The sequence below is a fragment of the Geotrypetes seraphini genome, chromosome 10 (assembly GCF_902459505.1).
Source record: "Geotrypetes seraphini chromosome 10, aGeoSer1.1, whole genome shotgun sequence".
NCBI lineage: Eukaryota > Metazoa > Chordata > Amphibia > Gymnophiona > Dermophiidae > Geotrypetes > Geotrypetes seraphini.
Window position 1 is genome coordinate 2,188,683 of NC_047093.1, and position 14,801 is coordinate 2,203,483.

Here is a 14,801-nt window from a genome sequence, read left to right on the forward strand (position 1 = left end):
CAGCGAATATTCCCCTTCATATGTCTAGAGGCCGAGTGGAAGAGTTCTTTGTATAGATAATCTCCTGTAAATACACAAACCTTCTTACAATCTCGGTGAATGATCAAACTCTGTCTTCTCAAATGTCTGATCTTTCTTACTGGAACTGTCTTGATATTCCCCTGTATGTGTGTGAGTGGGGGTGGGACTGGGTTGCTATGCCCTTGTGTGTGAATGGGTAAGAATGGGTTGGTATTCCCCTGTGTCGGTAGCACCAGGTTGATACTCCTCAGGGTGGGGGTGGAGTGGGACTGGGTGGCTGATATTCCTCTGTGTGTGCGCGAAGGGAGTCATCCCTGGATAGGTAACTGGATATTCCACACATTGTTTTGCGTGAAGGCATTCACAGACTAATGTTCTTTGCATATATTGTTGAAGCTTCCAGCTTGTGTGAATGTGGTAGGAACAGCTGGATGGGTAAGTTTCCCCTTTCATCATGTATGGGCAGAGGAAGCTGACTGAGTGGATGGCAAAGGGCTACTCCCCTGCTGGACAGTAGATTCTCCCTGCCGTGGGGTACTGCTGGAGCCTTTTTCTGGTGTTAGCCTTGTTTACAGCTTTTATGAAACGGGAAAGTTCCTTGCCAGACATTGCCGTGCTCTCTTCTTGTACAATCCCTCTGGAGGCTGAACTAGAGGGTTCTTGTATGTCTGATAGCTTCTGCTGCAGGGCAACCAAAAGATGATCCTTCCCCTTTGGACTACCTGCTCGGGAGCTTCCTGTCCTGCTCAGTTTTGAACCTGCAGCTTCTCTGCATGGTTGAAATTAGTTAATTCTGCTCATGATTTGTTTTCAATTCCTAGTTTGTTGTTTTTTATATTTTTGCGGGTTTTCCCACATGCTGCAGATCAACTCTGTGAAGTGATCCTTCGGCAGGAGATCGCAGACATTTAAAATTTTGTCTGCTTCTGGAGGGTCCTCTGTGAGCCTGAAACTGCAATAAGCCCTCTGGACAGCCTGCAGATTGGATCAGGTCTCCAGGATCGGGAGCCCTTCTCTCCCCTGGTTCGTTCGCAAAGGGGTAAAGCGCAGGCTGCTGCAGTTCCGAGGAAGTACGCTGGGATTGGAACCGCACCGCGTGTCTTCCCTGATTTCCCTGAGGAGTCCTGGTGGTCATGATCTGAGGTGACAGGGAAGGTGAGGCAGCCAGAAAATCTGAAAAATCCAGTTTAATCATCTCCTGAGATACTGATCTCCCTATGCTTGCACTGTATTGCTGGCTGCCATTGAAATGCATTGCAGCACATGTCTCTGTGGTGTCTGAGTCACAGAGTTTGCTGATTTTGGGGGATACCTCTCGGAGAGAGGTCTGCGTCTTGCTTGCCATCGGAGGTTGCTTACGCAGGGCTCGATTACACTTCCAGATCCAGACTGCTTTGGTCTTTTGGTCTGGCGCTTGAGCGAGCGGCCTTGACGGCCAGGGGTTATTCCTCTGTGGTTATCGCCATGCTCCTTCAGATCAAGCAGAAATCAACTATATCGGCCTATGCGAAGGCCTGGAGATGCTTTTAGGTTTGGTGGATCCATTGGTACCATTGGTGGCTCATGTTCTGGACTTAGAACATAAGAATTGCCGCTGCTGGGTCAGACCAGTGGTCATCATGCCCAGAAGTCCGCTCATGTGGTGGCCCTTAGGTCAAAGACCAGTGCCCTAACTGAGTCTAGCATTACCTGCGTACGTTCTGGTTCAGCAGGAACTTCTCTAACTTTATCTTGAATCCCTGGAGGGTGTTTTGCCCTATAACTACTCCGGAAGAGCATTCCAGTTTTCTACCACTCTCTGGGTGAAGAAGAACTTCCTTACGTTTGTATAGAATCTATCCCCTTTTAACTTTACAGAGTGCCTTCTCTTTCTCCCTACCTTGGAGAGGGTGAACAACCTGTCTTTTATCTACCAAGTCTATTCCCTTCATTATCTTGAATGTCATATCCCCTCAGTCTCCTCTTTTTAAGGGAGAAGAGTCCCAGTTTCTCTAATCTCTCACTGTACAACAACTCCTCCAGGCCCTTAACCATTTTAGTCTCTCTTCTCTGGACACTTTCGAGTAGTACTGTGTCCTTCATGTATGGGGACCAGTGCTGGATGCAGTATTCCAGGTGAGGGCGTACCATGACCTGGTACAGCGGCATGATAACCTTCTCCGATCTGTTTGTGATCCCCTTCCTAATCATGCCCAGCACTCTGTTCGCCCTTTTCCCCGCCGCCGCGCATTGTGCGGATGACTTCATTGACTTGTTGACCAGTACTCCCAAGTCTCTTTCCTGGGGGGTCTCTCCAAGTACTCCACCGGACATCCTGTATTCGTTTATAAGATTTTTGTTACCGACATGCATCATCTTACACTTATCCACATTAAACCTCATTTGGCATGTCGCAGCCCATTTCTTGAGCGTGTTTGTCCCATTACAGTTCTTCGCAATCCTCCTGCGTCTTCACTAGTCTGAATAACTTCGTATCGTCTGCAAATTTAATCACCTCACTTGTCTACCTATGTCCAGATCGTTTATAAATATGTTGAAGAGCATGGGTCCAAGCACCGAACCCTGCGGCACTCCGCTCGTGATGATTTTCCAGTCCGAGTATTGTCCATTTACCCCCACTCTCTGTTTCCTATCCGCCAGCCAGTTTTTAATTCACATGAGTATTTCACCCTCGATTCCATGGCTCGCAATTTTTCAAAGTAGTCGTTCATGCGGAACCTTGTCAAACGCCTTCTGAAAATCCAGATATACAATGTCAACCGGGTCACCCTTGTCTATCTGCCTGTTTACTCCTTCAAAGAAGTACAGCAAGTTCATCCAGCAAGATCTTCCTTTGTTGAAGCTGTGCTGGCTGGTCCTCATCAGATTGTGTTCGTTAAGGTAATCAATGATGCGGTCCTTTATCAGCGCCTCTACCATCTTTCCCGGTACCGAGGTCAGAATCACCAGTTTGTAGTTTCCCGGATCTCCCCTTGAACCTTTCTGGAAGGTATTAACTTAGAACAAAATATTTTCCAGAGAAAGGAAAATGGTTAAACCATAGGACATAATTTGAGGTTGAGGGGTGGGAAACTCAAGAGCAATGTAAGGAAATTCTTCTTTATGGAGAGGGTGGTGGATGCCTGGAAAGTGCTCCCGAGAGAGGTGGTGGAGAGGAAAACGGTGATTGAGTTCAAAAAAGCGCGGGATGAACACAGAGGATCTAGAATCAGAAAATAATAGTAAATATTGACGAACTAAGGCCAGTACTGGACAGACTTGCATGGTCTGTGTCTATATATGGCTGTTTGGTGGAGGATGGACTGGGGAGGGCTTCAATGGCTAGGAGGGTGTAGATGGACTGGAGTGAGCTTTGACAGAGACTTCAGTAGTTGGAACCTAAGAACAGTACCGGGCAGAGCTTTAGATCCTTGCCCAAAAATAGTTAAGGAGAAGAAGAAGAAAAAAACCCAACAAATTTTTAGATTGAATCAGGTTGGGCAGACTAGATGGACCATTCGGGTCTTTATCTGCCGTCATCTACTATGTTACTATATTCCCCTTTGCAAGGTTTAAGGGTTGGGGGGTGCCCCTTCTGATCTTCAGGCTGTGTCTCCATTCCAGCCCTGGGTTTTGCAGTTCATAATGTTCACATTATGTGTTAATTACAGTTTGCTTTTTTTTTGGACGTAGTTTTTAGTATAATAATTTCTTGAGCAGAATTGACTGGTAGCGGGAGTTCCCATGCCCTCCCTTTCTTTTCTTGTTTCCTGTTGTCATAGATCTGCATGGCTTTTCTATTAACAGAGCAAGACAGGAAGCTCTCGGACAGGTAGCCCAAAGGGAAGGGATCATCTTTTAATTGCCCTGCAACAGACACTATCAGACATACAAGAACCCTCTAGTTCAGCCTCCAGAGGAGATTTACAAGAAGGAAGATTAGCAGAGGTAAGAAACCTAATCTTTCATTCTGAACACTGAAGTATCTTTGAGTCAAAAGTAAATAGCTAAGTCTAACTGGAAATTTTTATTTTAATAAACTTCTGATAATTTGTAAATATTGTGCAGTAATAAGAGTCCAAGCAGTGTTTGCTAAATGTTCAGTCTATATGTTCTAAAGGGTGTAATAAACTTCCATATCACAGTTTGTTGTTCTAATAAAAACAAAATCCAGTTAATTATCAGTATTTATTGCTAAATTATACTTTTCATTCTGTAGAGAATTGTCTGTTTCTGACTGTTTGGAATTTGACAGTATTGCCAGCTGAAGACTTTAATTTATTGATGTAAATAAATGTATGTTGATATAAGATGTACTTTATTTTGTATATGAGAAATAAATATCTTGTAAAAAGCTTCTTTGATTTTTCTTTTCTTGGGATTTGGCAATTGAGAAGGCTGAACCTCCTATCTTGTTGTAGGGAAGGTGTGGTATGTGGGAAATGGATTGGAGAATGATAGCATAAGAAAGGAGAAATGGTAGAGGATGGGGAAAGAATGGAAAGTGTATGGAACTGGGGAACAGTAATAAATTCAGAGGGTTAGATTACACAGTAGTATAGGCGGAAGTGGTAAATGATATAAGAAGCTCTGGAATGGCTGGGGAATAGTTTAGAACAGGGGATGGAGGAACTTGGTGAGTGGGTAGTTTGCTGAAGGAGGATAATTTGGGGTAAGGGTTGGCGGAGTGTTTAGGATGGAGGAATGAATTTGGGGAAGGAGGAGGATGGGCAGAAAACACTATAGGGTGGGAGAGGGTATGTAGAGATGACTGAAACTTTGAAAAACCAAGCAAATGAAACAGGACTGTGGAATCGATAATCTTGATAAAAAGTTTACTAAAAGTCTTCACAATGAGATGATGCAGATCAGTTGGTCATTTCATATACAGTCAAACCTTGGTTTGCGAGTAATGCGGTTTGCGAGTGTTTTGCAAGACGAGCAAAACAATCTAGCAAATTGTGACTCGCAAACTGAGCGTTGACTCAATTTGCGAGCACCCCCCCCCGGCATTGTTTCCCCCCTGCTCGCGAACGTCCCCCTGCGCAAACTGGCACCCCTGCCTGCCTGAACAGAAGCCTTACCCCAGCTGGCACCGGTACGCAGCCCACAGGACATGCCGGTGAACGAAGATCCTTCCTGTTGCCTGGGCCTTGAGCATCTGCGCATGCTCAAGGCCTTCTGGCTCGCTCTCTTGGAGAGAGCGAGAGCCAGAAGGCCTTGAGCATGCGCAGATGCACAAGGCCCAGGCAACAGGAAGGATCTTTGTGCATCGGCACATCTTGGGCCTGCATGCCGGTGCCAGATGGTGTAAGGCTTCTGTTCAGGTTGGCAGGGGATGCCGGTGCGAGCGGGGGAGCGATGCCGGTTCTCAGGGGGTTGGAGCAGTGCCACTGGCCTCAGGGGGTGGGTGGAAACAAATCAAGTGAGTTTTCCTTACTTCCTATGGGAAACTCGCTTTGATATACGAGTAATTTGGTTTACGAGCATGCTTCTGGAACAAATTATGCTCGTAGACCAAGGTTCCACTGTATATCACAATACAGATATGTGGTGTGGACCCAACATGGTGCGTGTTTCGGAAATGACAACCTTCTTCTGGGGTCTAATTTGATGATGCCACGAAGAAAGATATGCTGAGAAGCATCCAAAAATACAAATGTGAGCTAAAATCCGGAGTGCTGGCGAAGCACAAGATACTCTTCACCTGCTCCTATTTACATCACAGGCTTGGATCCAACCCACCAACCTACCTACACTCCAGTGTTGTCATTGCTCATGGAAGCATTGCCATAAACTTCTCCCTGATGCAGCGGGAGAGTTGTTTGCCCCGAGAAACGCAGGCTGCGTCGGATGGATAAAAGAAAGTAAAGCAAGCAACTGCTTTCAGCATAAATTCAAGCACTTTAAAACGTTGCAGATCATGAGCATGTATCCAAGCACTTTTAAGCACGAGTGCACTTTCCAACAACGCACTTTAAAGCATTAGTGTACTTTAAGATAAGTACAAATGATTTTTTTAATTGAATTTTTGCACTAATCTGCCGGTTCTGTTACTGAAATGAGTTGTTGGGTTAATAGTTTGTTATAGAGAGTTTACAAAGTCTTTAGTAAGTTTTTAATAATGAATTTGAGAAACTTTGATTAACTACACTACACCAATATGAGATTTAATAAAGATAAAAAAACATAAATTTAGTGATGGGTGGATAGGTTGAGTCCAAGCCTGTGATGCAAATAGGAGCAGGTGAAGAGAAATTTCTTCATAAGAAACCCCAAAGTGGGTATATAGCTCCACAGCCTGAGGCTTGTAACCCTTATAAATATTTTCAGTGTCATTTCTGTTTTTGCCAATGGTTGTGAATATTTGATTTAACAATTTACTAACCACCATCTATTCGAGTATATTGTTGTATTACAATTATTATATGCAGGAGTAGTATAATGGGTATGCCTCATATCAAACTGATTGGTCGATCCTTATCTTGACAGCTGTCAATCAGTGTTCATTTCTGGGTTAAACCATGCCCACCTCCCATCCTGCATATATTACAGAATAAAGCCTTAAAAACATCAACCTCATATATCAAAATGTTTACAGCAAAAAGAAGGGGGAGAGGGATTTCTCAAATAGACAAAGAAACAAATTTAATTAAATCTTTAACTAATTATAACTGTTATGACAACAAATGAATTATGCATTGATAATTTTTTAATGTTCACTAATTCATCTATTTCAAATGTTATATTGTTTATTTCCTCTAAGTATTTTAGTGAATTCATGGTGGACATATCATAAATTATTTGTGTGTGTGTGTGGGGGGGGGGGGTCTGAGCTGTCAAACCTTCACTTTCTTGTTAGTGCCTGAGCCATTTGGCACTCAGGCACTGAGCAGAAAGAACATAAAAATAGCCTTTCTGGGTCGACCAATGGTCCATCAAGTCCAGTAGCCCGTTCTCGCGGTGGCCAATCCTGGTCACTCATACCTGGCCAAAACCCAAGGTGTAGCAATATTTCACGTTACCAATATAGGACAAGCAGTGGCTTCTCCCTTATCTTTCTCAATAACAGACTATGGACTTTTCCTTCAGGAACTTGTCCAAACCTTTCTTAAAACCAGCTACGCTATCCACTCTTACCACGTCCTCTGGCAACGTGTTGCAGAGCCTAACTATTCTCTGAGTGAAAAAAAATTTCCTCTAATTGGTTTTAAAAGTATTTCCCTGTAACTTCGAGTGTCCCCTAGCCTTTGTAATTTTTGAAGGAGCGAAAAATCGATCCACTTGTACCCTTCCTACTCCACTCAGGATTTTGTACACTTCAATCATGTCTCCCCTCAGTTGTCTCTTTTCCAAGCTGAAAAGCCCTAACCATTTTAGTCTTTCCTCATGGGAGAAGAGTTCATCCCCTTTACCATCTTGGTCGCTCTTCTTTGAACCTTTTCCAGTGCCACTATATCTTTCTTGAGATATGGAGACCAGAATTTGACGCAATACTCCAGATGAGGTTGCACCATGGAGCGATACAGGGGTATTATGACATCTCTTTTTTAATAATTCCCAGCATCCTGTTTGCTTTTTTTTGCCGCTGCTTCTTTGGGCAGACTATTTCAACAATATCTGCATTAAAATTGGTAGGTGTCATTTTAGATTCTCAACTTTCCGTTTCCCAGCAGATATCTATTCGAAATTATCTTGGCAAAGATGCACTACTTCCCCTATTCTATGCTTTCATCAACTTATGATATAACCGAGGAAAATTGGAAAGAGCACAGGAAACATCAAAAAGAATGTCACCGTGTGGTCAGAACAGCAAGAAAAGAGTATGAAGAGAGATTTGCCAAGGAGGCATGGAATTTTAAACCATTCTTTCGATATGTGAAAGGAAAACAACTGGTGAGGGAGGAGGTGGGACCCCTGGATGAGGGAGACAAGAAAGGAATGGAAAAGGAGGTGGCAGATAGATTAAACAAGTTCTTCTTGTCGGTCTTCACAAAAGAGGACACATCCAATGTGCCGAAACCGGAAAAAATCTTCAAGGGGGATCAAGAGGAAAAATTATTGTCAATGGATGTGAGCCTTGAAGACGTACTGAAACAGATAGATAGATTAAAAACTGACAAATCTCCGGGACCAGACGGAATCCACCCGAGAATACTGAAAGAGCTCAGAGACGCAATAGTGGAGTTACTACAGGAGATTTGCAACCTATCCTTGAAAACAGGGGTAATCCCGGAGGACTGGAGGAGAGCGAATGTTACACCTATCTTCAAAAAGGGATCCAGAGGCGACTTGGGGAAGTACAGATACCGGTGAGCTTAACCTCAGTTCCGGGGAAGATGGCCGAATCATTAATCAAGGACAGCATCAATGAGCATATAGAAAGAAATAATCTGTTGAGAACCAGCCAGCACGGTTTCTGTAAAGGAAGATCTTTCCAAACGAACCTACTGTACTTCTTTGAGGGGATAAACAAACAATTGGATAAAGGTGACCCCATAGACATCATGTATCTGGACTTCCAAAAAGCCTTTGACAAGGTACCCCACGAGCGCCTACTAAGGAAACTGTGGAACCACGGGGTGGAAGGGGACGTGCACAGATGGATCAGAAATTGGCTGGTGGACAGGAAACAGAGGGTAGGAGTAAAGGGACACTCCTCTGACTGGTGTCCCGTAGGGGTCAATGCTGGGACCACTGCTGTTTAATATATTCATAAATGACCTGGAAGTAGGGGCGAAGTGGACACCTGGAATGTGCTTCCAGAGGAGATGGTAGAGCAGAGTACGATTTTGGGTTTCAAAAAGGGATTGAAGGGTACAATTAGAGGGGTACTATACAGGATCATTGAGCTGGGGGGCTGCTGGGCATGATGGACCTATGATCAGGCGATGCTTATGTTCTTAATTATGAAAGCTAATACAGTATTAAACACACACTTTGCTTAGTGGTTAGGGCAGCTGGCTCGAACCAAACAAAACTCCATTTTCCTGTGGAAAAAGACCTCCCTCAGCTACAGATCAATTGTTATTCATAAAAGCCAGTGGGCTCAGAAACCTCAGCTGGCCAGGTCCCCTGTTTGGCCTGTCACAGTGTGTTTATTCTGGATTTAGTAGCAGGGTTGGCTCTCGGCGCTAGAGAATACACCCAAACTGGCTTCGCGCTCACAGGCGCTATTGCTGCCACGGTGGGGGGTGACGTCACGGCGCTCCGGGTTTTGTGCGTCACTTCCGCTCCGCGCGAACTGTAGCCAATGATTGTTGCGAGTTGGCGGAAGCGGAAGTCGTGTCTTGCCGGTGCTGATGGCAGCTGGACGAGTGAGTCGTTGGGAGAGGAAGGCGGTCGAGAGGGATCGGATCCTGCGTCGGGAGCAGCTTCGAAGCCGGCGGAAGCAGGTATCGACCTCCGGGACCCTTGCAGCCCTAACCGTATCCCTTTACACGCAGAGCCTAATAGCAGGGGACCCCTCCCTGCCCGAGTAGCGCCTCTGGGGGAAAGCCTAGTGGCCCGAGTCGTCCGTCACCTAATAAAGGTAACTTATGCGACCCCCAAATGGACTTATAGGAGTTGGAAGGTTACAGTCGAAATAGGAGTTAACCAATAGAGCGAGAGATTCTGAACTATAACCCCAAGATGTAGTAGAGCTTCTTAAATGCACATTAGGTTCAAAGTGAATCATGATTAAATAAACCAATTGGAATCAGAAACTGCAAAACCCAATTAAATCGTTTTTATTACTACAAAAAAATTCTATATAGATGTCCCAATCCTAAATCCAAATATTTGTTATAAAGCGACAAGTTCAGGTGTTCTTTCATAAACAAAGAAGCAACTAACAGGAAAGAAATAATCTGCAGAATGGGACTTGGTCGCTCTTTAATGAAGACTTTCAACAAAATATTCAAAGGCAAGGAAATAACACTCCAAACAAAGAGCAAACTTGTCCGCACATTCATTTTCTCAGTGGTCACTTATGGATGTGAAAGCTGAACACTATGGAGCCAAGACAGAAAGATTGACTTATTTGAGCTTTGGTGCTGGAGAAGGATTTTCAGCGTGATGTGGACTGCCTAAAAAACTAACAAATCGATTTTGGAAAAGATCAAACTGGTTATGTCACTCAAAGCCCAAATAATGAAGTTATGACTGTCTTGTTTTGGTCACACTGTCGGAAGAAAGTAGTGCTGCCCGATTCACGATTCGAATCTATTCAATTCAAAGCAGGAGCGGGGGAAGGGTCGGTCAGAAAGGCCTCCCCCAGCTTCCCCGCTCTTGCCTCCTTAACGCTAATAGGGCAGCTTGCAGGCTCGCTGGTGTTATAGCGATCCCTGCAGCTGCCCGTGATCCTCAGCAGCACGTTCTCTCTGCCGCGATCCTGCCCTTGCTCTGATGTCAGGGGCAGGATTGCGGTAGAAAGAACATGCCGCTGAGGACCACGGGCAGCTGCAAGGATCACTATAACACCAGCGAGCTTGCAAGCTGCCCTATTAGCGTTAAGGAGATAAGAACGGGGAAGGTGCAGGCTTGCAAGGGGAGCAGGCATTTGTTTGCGGCGGGGGGAGGAGAAAATGTGCCTTTGCGGTGGAGGGGAGCAGGCGTTCGTTTGTGGGTGGGGGAAGCAGACCTTCGTGGCGGGGAGGAAGGGAAAATGTGCCTTTGCAGTGGGGGGGGGGGGGAGGAAGCAGTCCTCGTGGAGGACCTGCTTTATTCCTCTCAGGCACCTTCTCCCTCTTTTTCTGTGAGCTAGCAGCAGTTACTTAAGCACGCAGCTGCTAGCTTCCGCCTCTCCTCTTTCCGATTGGTTCTCCTGCACAAAGTGAAATCAATTGCAGAAACACATCAGCCTGTCTTGCGAGATCAGCAGCAGACCAAAAGCAAACACGACATCGGGGTTCCCTCCGTTGCTGACCTATCTCCCCTATTTGACCATAGCCCGTAGTGAATCTGCCGGGGGGGGGAAGAGAAATGCTGCTGCCACTGCACCCAATTGGGGGGGGGGGGAGGAAGACAAGGAGAGGAGAGGAAAGAGAGATGCCAAGACTATGGGAGGGAGGGAAAGGAAAGGGCAGACCATGGAGGGGGAGGGAGAGATGTCAGGGCATATGGGGGGAAGGAGACAGATGTCAGACCAGGGGGAAGGAAGGAGTGGAGATGCCAGATAATGGAGGGAGTGGGGGAGATGGAAGGAGAGGAGAGAGATGACAGGGTATGGGGTGGAGGGAAGGGAAACTAAGGAGACAAATGCCAGACCAGAGGGAAAGCAAGGAGAGGTGCCAGAGCAAGGAGGGGGAGGGAGACATAGGAGAGGAGAGAGATGCCGGGGCATGGGGGGGAGGGACAGGAAGGAGATAGAAATGCCAGATCATGGGGTGGAGTGGGAAGGAAGGAGAAGAGAGAGATGCCAGAGCATAGGAGAGAGGATGGAGACAAAAAAATGGAGAGGGCATGAAGCTGAAATGAATCATGTACAAAGGAGAGAAACAGCACAGGATATACAGTTTATTGAAGGGACAAAGAAAGAGGGAAGATGCTGTATGGATGGAAAGGGCAGAGAGGGTGGACAGTGGATGGAAGGGGCAGAGAGAGGGTGGACAGTAGATAGAAGGGTTAGAGAGAGAGGGCAGATGTTGCATGAAAGGGAGAGAGGACATAAGCTGAATAAAAAGAAGAGAGTGAAGAGAACATGATTAAAGCAGAAACGACAAAAGGTAGAAATAAATTTTTTTTGTTGCTTTACATAGAAACAAGTAGCGTTGTAACTGTATTGTTAAAATCTATAAATAGAGAATGGAAATAAGGTAATTTTTTTTTGGGGGGGGGGGACTAAACCCCTTTCCTCAGGTCAGGACAGGATACCATAACAGCAGTATACTGTACTGTCTTGAAGAAAGATTTGGCCTCTGAAAGCTACCGTATTTTTTGCTCCATAAGATGCACTTTTTTTCCGCCTCAAAGTGAGTGGAAATAAAGGTGCGTCTTATGGAGCGAATACCCAACTCCCCCCCCCCCCCCACACCTTTCACTCCAACACCCTAAGTTTTTCCCGGGTCCCACTTCCTGATTTCTGGGTTGTCGCACCGCCTCGCGCTCACCGAACAGCTCCTGCACCAGTCCGAGGGGGTTCAGCAGCCAATCCCCACTGCCCGGCATTCTCCCTCACGGACGCTCTCACTGCTGTTTCTGCCTCTGCTGATCGAGTGAGTTGCTGCTGTGGGCCATTCCATTGGATCGGACCCGTCCCAGTTGTGCGGTCCCATTGGCTGCGCATGTCGAGAACTGGCGTCTGATTGGCTGTTTGGTTCGCTGTACTTGGATACTTGTAAGAGTGGCTCAGACATGGCGGACGAGAGAACGAATGGCTCCACCACCAACATGATGTTCTCCTCCGCCACCAACTTCAGCTTCAGCATCCCCTTCATCCCCGTGAGCCAGCTGGCCGAGTCTGCTCTGCTGCCTGCGGGTAAGAGAGGCTGATCCACTACTACTAATCCCTTCTATGGCGCTGTACACTTAACCTTCAATTGACGGTCCCTGCTCAGAATCAGCTTGCACCTGCCTTGACGCTGCTCTGACGCTGTCGGAGGAGTCAGACGGTTGGAAGGGCAGCAGCGCAGGATACAGTGCTGGATGGCAGCAATTTTTAAAAAGTACCAGGGGCCCCTGCCTGCCTGCCTCGGGGTGGGGGGTCCTACCTGTCACAAGGCCACTAGGCCTGCCTGCCTGCCCTATGCCCTGTCCTAGCCTACCACTAGATCACCAGAGGGGGGACACGATGCAGAGCCTGGCAAGGAGTATGGGGTTGGGTGCAGAGCCTGGCAGGGAGAATTTGGTTCAGAATGTTTTTTTTCTTGTTTTCCTCCTCTAAATCTAGGGTTCATCTTATGGTCTGGTGTGTCTTATGGAGCAAAAAATACAGTAATTGAAAAATGGATTAATCATTATTTGTTTTATTTCTATTTGTTAATTTGTAAAGTGGTGATTGTTATGTATCAGTTTTTTCAAATTTACATCTACTGTCTTTATATTTTGCACAGTATTAGGGGACGTGTCACTGTTTCTGTGATTTTGCATTGTATGCAGAGTCTGGTTTCTTGGTTCAATTTAACTTTTGTCTATATATTCCTATTTTTAGTTTGTGATTATTCATATTGGGTGAGGACGTGTATCTGTGTGTATGAAAGGGACATGGCTTTCTGTTAGCATCGACTGTGCAGGATCTGGCTTGTTTAGTTTTACAATGCATGTGTTGGTGTTCTAGTGCTCACAGCAGTGTTTAAGATGCTGCCTTTTCCTAGGTGCACCCTTGTGTGACTCGTGGATTATTACTAAAAATAACTTTTTATATAGAGGAGGGGGTTGTTAAAAAATGATCAGCACTGGCTTTTATATATATTAGGTAAGCCACTGGATTTAATGACCCTATTCTAACTTTACTGTTGATGTAAGTGTTGTGTCCCCTCCCACCCCCCACACACTATAAAGAATTAAATTAAAGTTGAATTAACATCAAGCAGCTTTCAAATGACATAAGAAAATAAAACCAAAATTTTTTAATACATTGCTAATTATTACCTGCATCTTTACCTAAACTATTTTGCCCTAGCTCTCACTATGATCTTTATCTGCTACTTTTTTATTTTGCTGTAGTGCAATCACACAGATCTCCAAGGCTCAGTAACACCTCTCCATAAATTATGTGGAAGAGGTCTGGAAGTGGGGATCGCATCTATTTCATATCCTCAGTGAGACCTCAGGGAGGAACCTAGTGATCAAAACATTATTAGAGGTGCTGTAGAGCCATTTCTTCTATGACTGGATGAGCTATAATTATTATTATTATTTTTTTTAGTTGTTTAAATTCATGCAGAAATAAATGGCTAGATTGAACCTAATGACTTCATTAACGCATTTCCCTTTTTTAAACCTAGTCTATACCATTTGAAAGAGGGCAAATATCTAATTATTCGCTTCTAGAATTGGATACTTAAATTTAATAAAAATATTCTGGCACAAGTGTCAAACCTTAAAAAAAGAAGTCGTATTGAGCATTGGAAAATAATTAATAATAATTAACTAATAAAAATAGTGCACATTTTAATTTTTCCCACCGCCAAATTTCCCCGTCCCATCCCGCCCTACCCGGCTACTTTTTCATGCCACCTGGCTGGAAAAAAATTCTGGGGAGAACACTGCAGGGTACTAAAAGAACTCAAACATTAAATTTCTGACCTGCTGTTAGTGATATGTAACCTGTTGCTAAAATCGTCTGTAGTACCTGAAGATTTGGAGGGTGGCCAATGTTATGCCAATTTTTAAAAAGGGCTCCAGGGGAGTTATAGGAAATTACAAACTGGTAAGCCTCACTTTTGTGCCAGGCAAAATGGTGAAAACAATTTAATAGAATAAAATTATTGAACACCGTAGACAAATATGATTTAATGAGACATAGTCAGCATGGGTTCAGCCGAGTGAGATCTTACCTCACAAATTTGCTTGACTTCTTTGAAGGTGTTAATAAACATGCGGCTAAAGGTGAGCCAGTTGATATAGCGTAGCTAGATTTTCAGAAAGCTTTTGATAAGGTTCCTCACGAGAGGCTCCTGAGAAAATTAAAGAGTCATGGGATAGGTGGCAAAGTTCAGTTGTAGATAAGGAATTGGTTATCAGATAGAAAACAGAGGGTAGGGTTAAATGGTCATTTTTCTCAATGCAGGAGAGTAAACAGTGGAGTGCCACAGGGGTCTGTACTGGGACCGGTGCTATTTAACTTATTTATAAATGATCTGGAAATTGGAACGACG

The 14,801-nt window shown here is 44.9% G+C and overlaps 1 protein-coding gene across 5 annotated transcripts in view; it reads left to right on the forward strand.

Annotated features, from left to right (window-relative positions):
- The window catches only part of LOC117368010 (transcription factor MafG), a 147,523-nt gene that overhangs the window by 53,368 nt on the left and 79,354 nt on the right, over positions 1 to 14,801 (forward strand). The window contains exon 1 of one of the 5 annotated variants that reach the window (XM_033961219.1): positions 9,240 to 9,395. The exons of 3 other annotated variants lie outside the window; for them this stretch is intronic. In XM_033961219.1, the coding sequence (XP_033817110.1) occupies positions 9,303 to 9,395 (93 nt within the window). In that variant the 5' untranslated portion in view covers positions 9,240 to 9,302. Of the gene's footprint in view, positions 1 to 9,239; positions 9,396 to 14,801 lie in introns of those variants that run through there. One more of the 5 variants, XM_033961221.1, reaches the window with a different exon arrangement.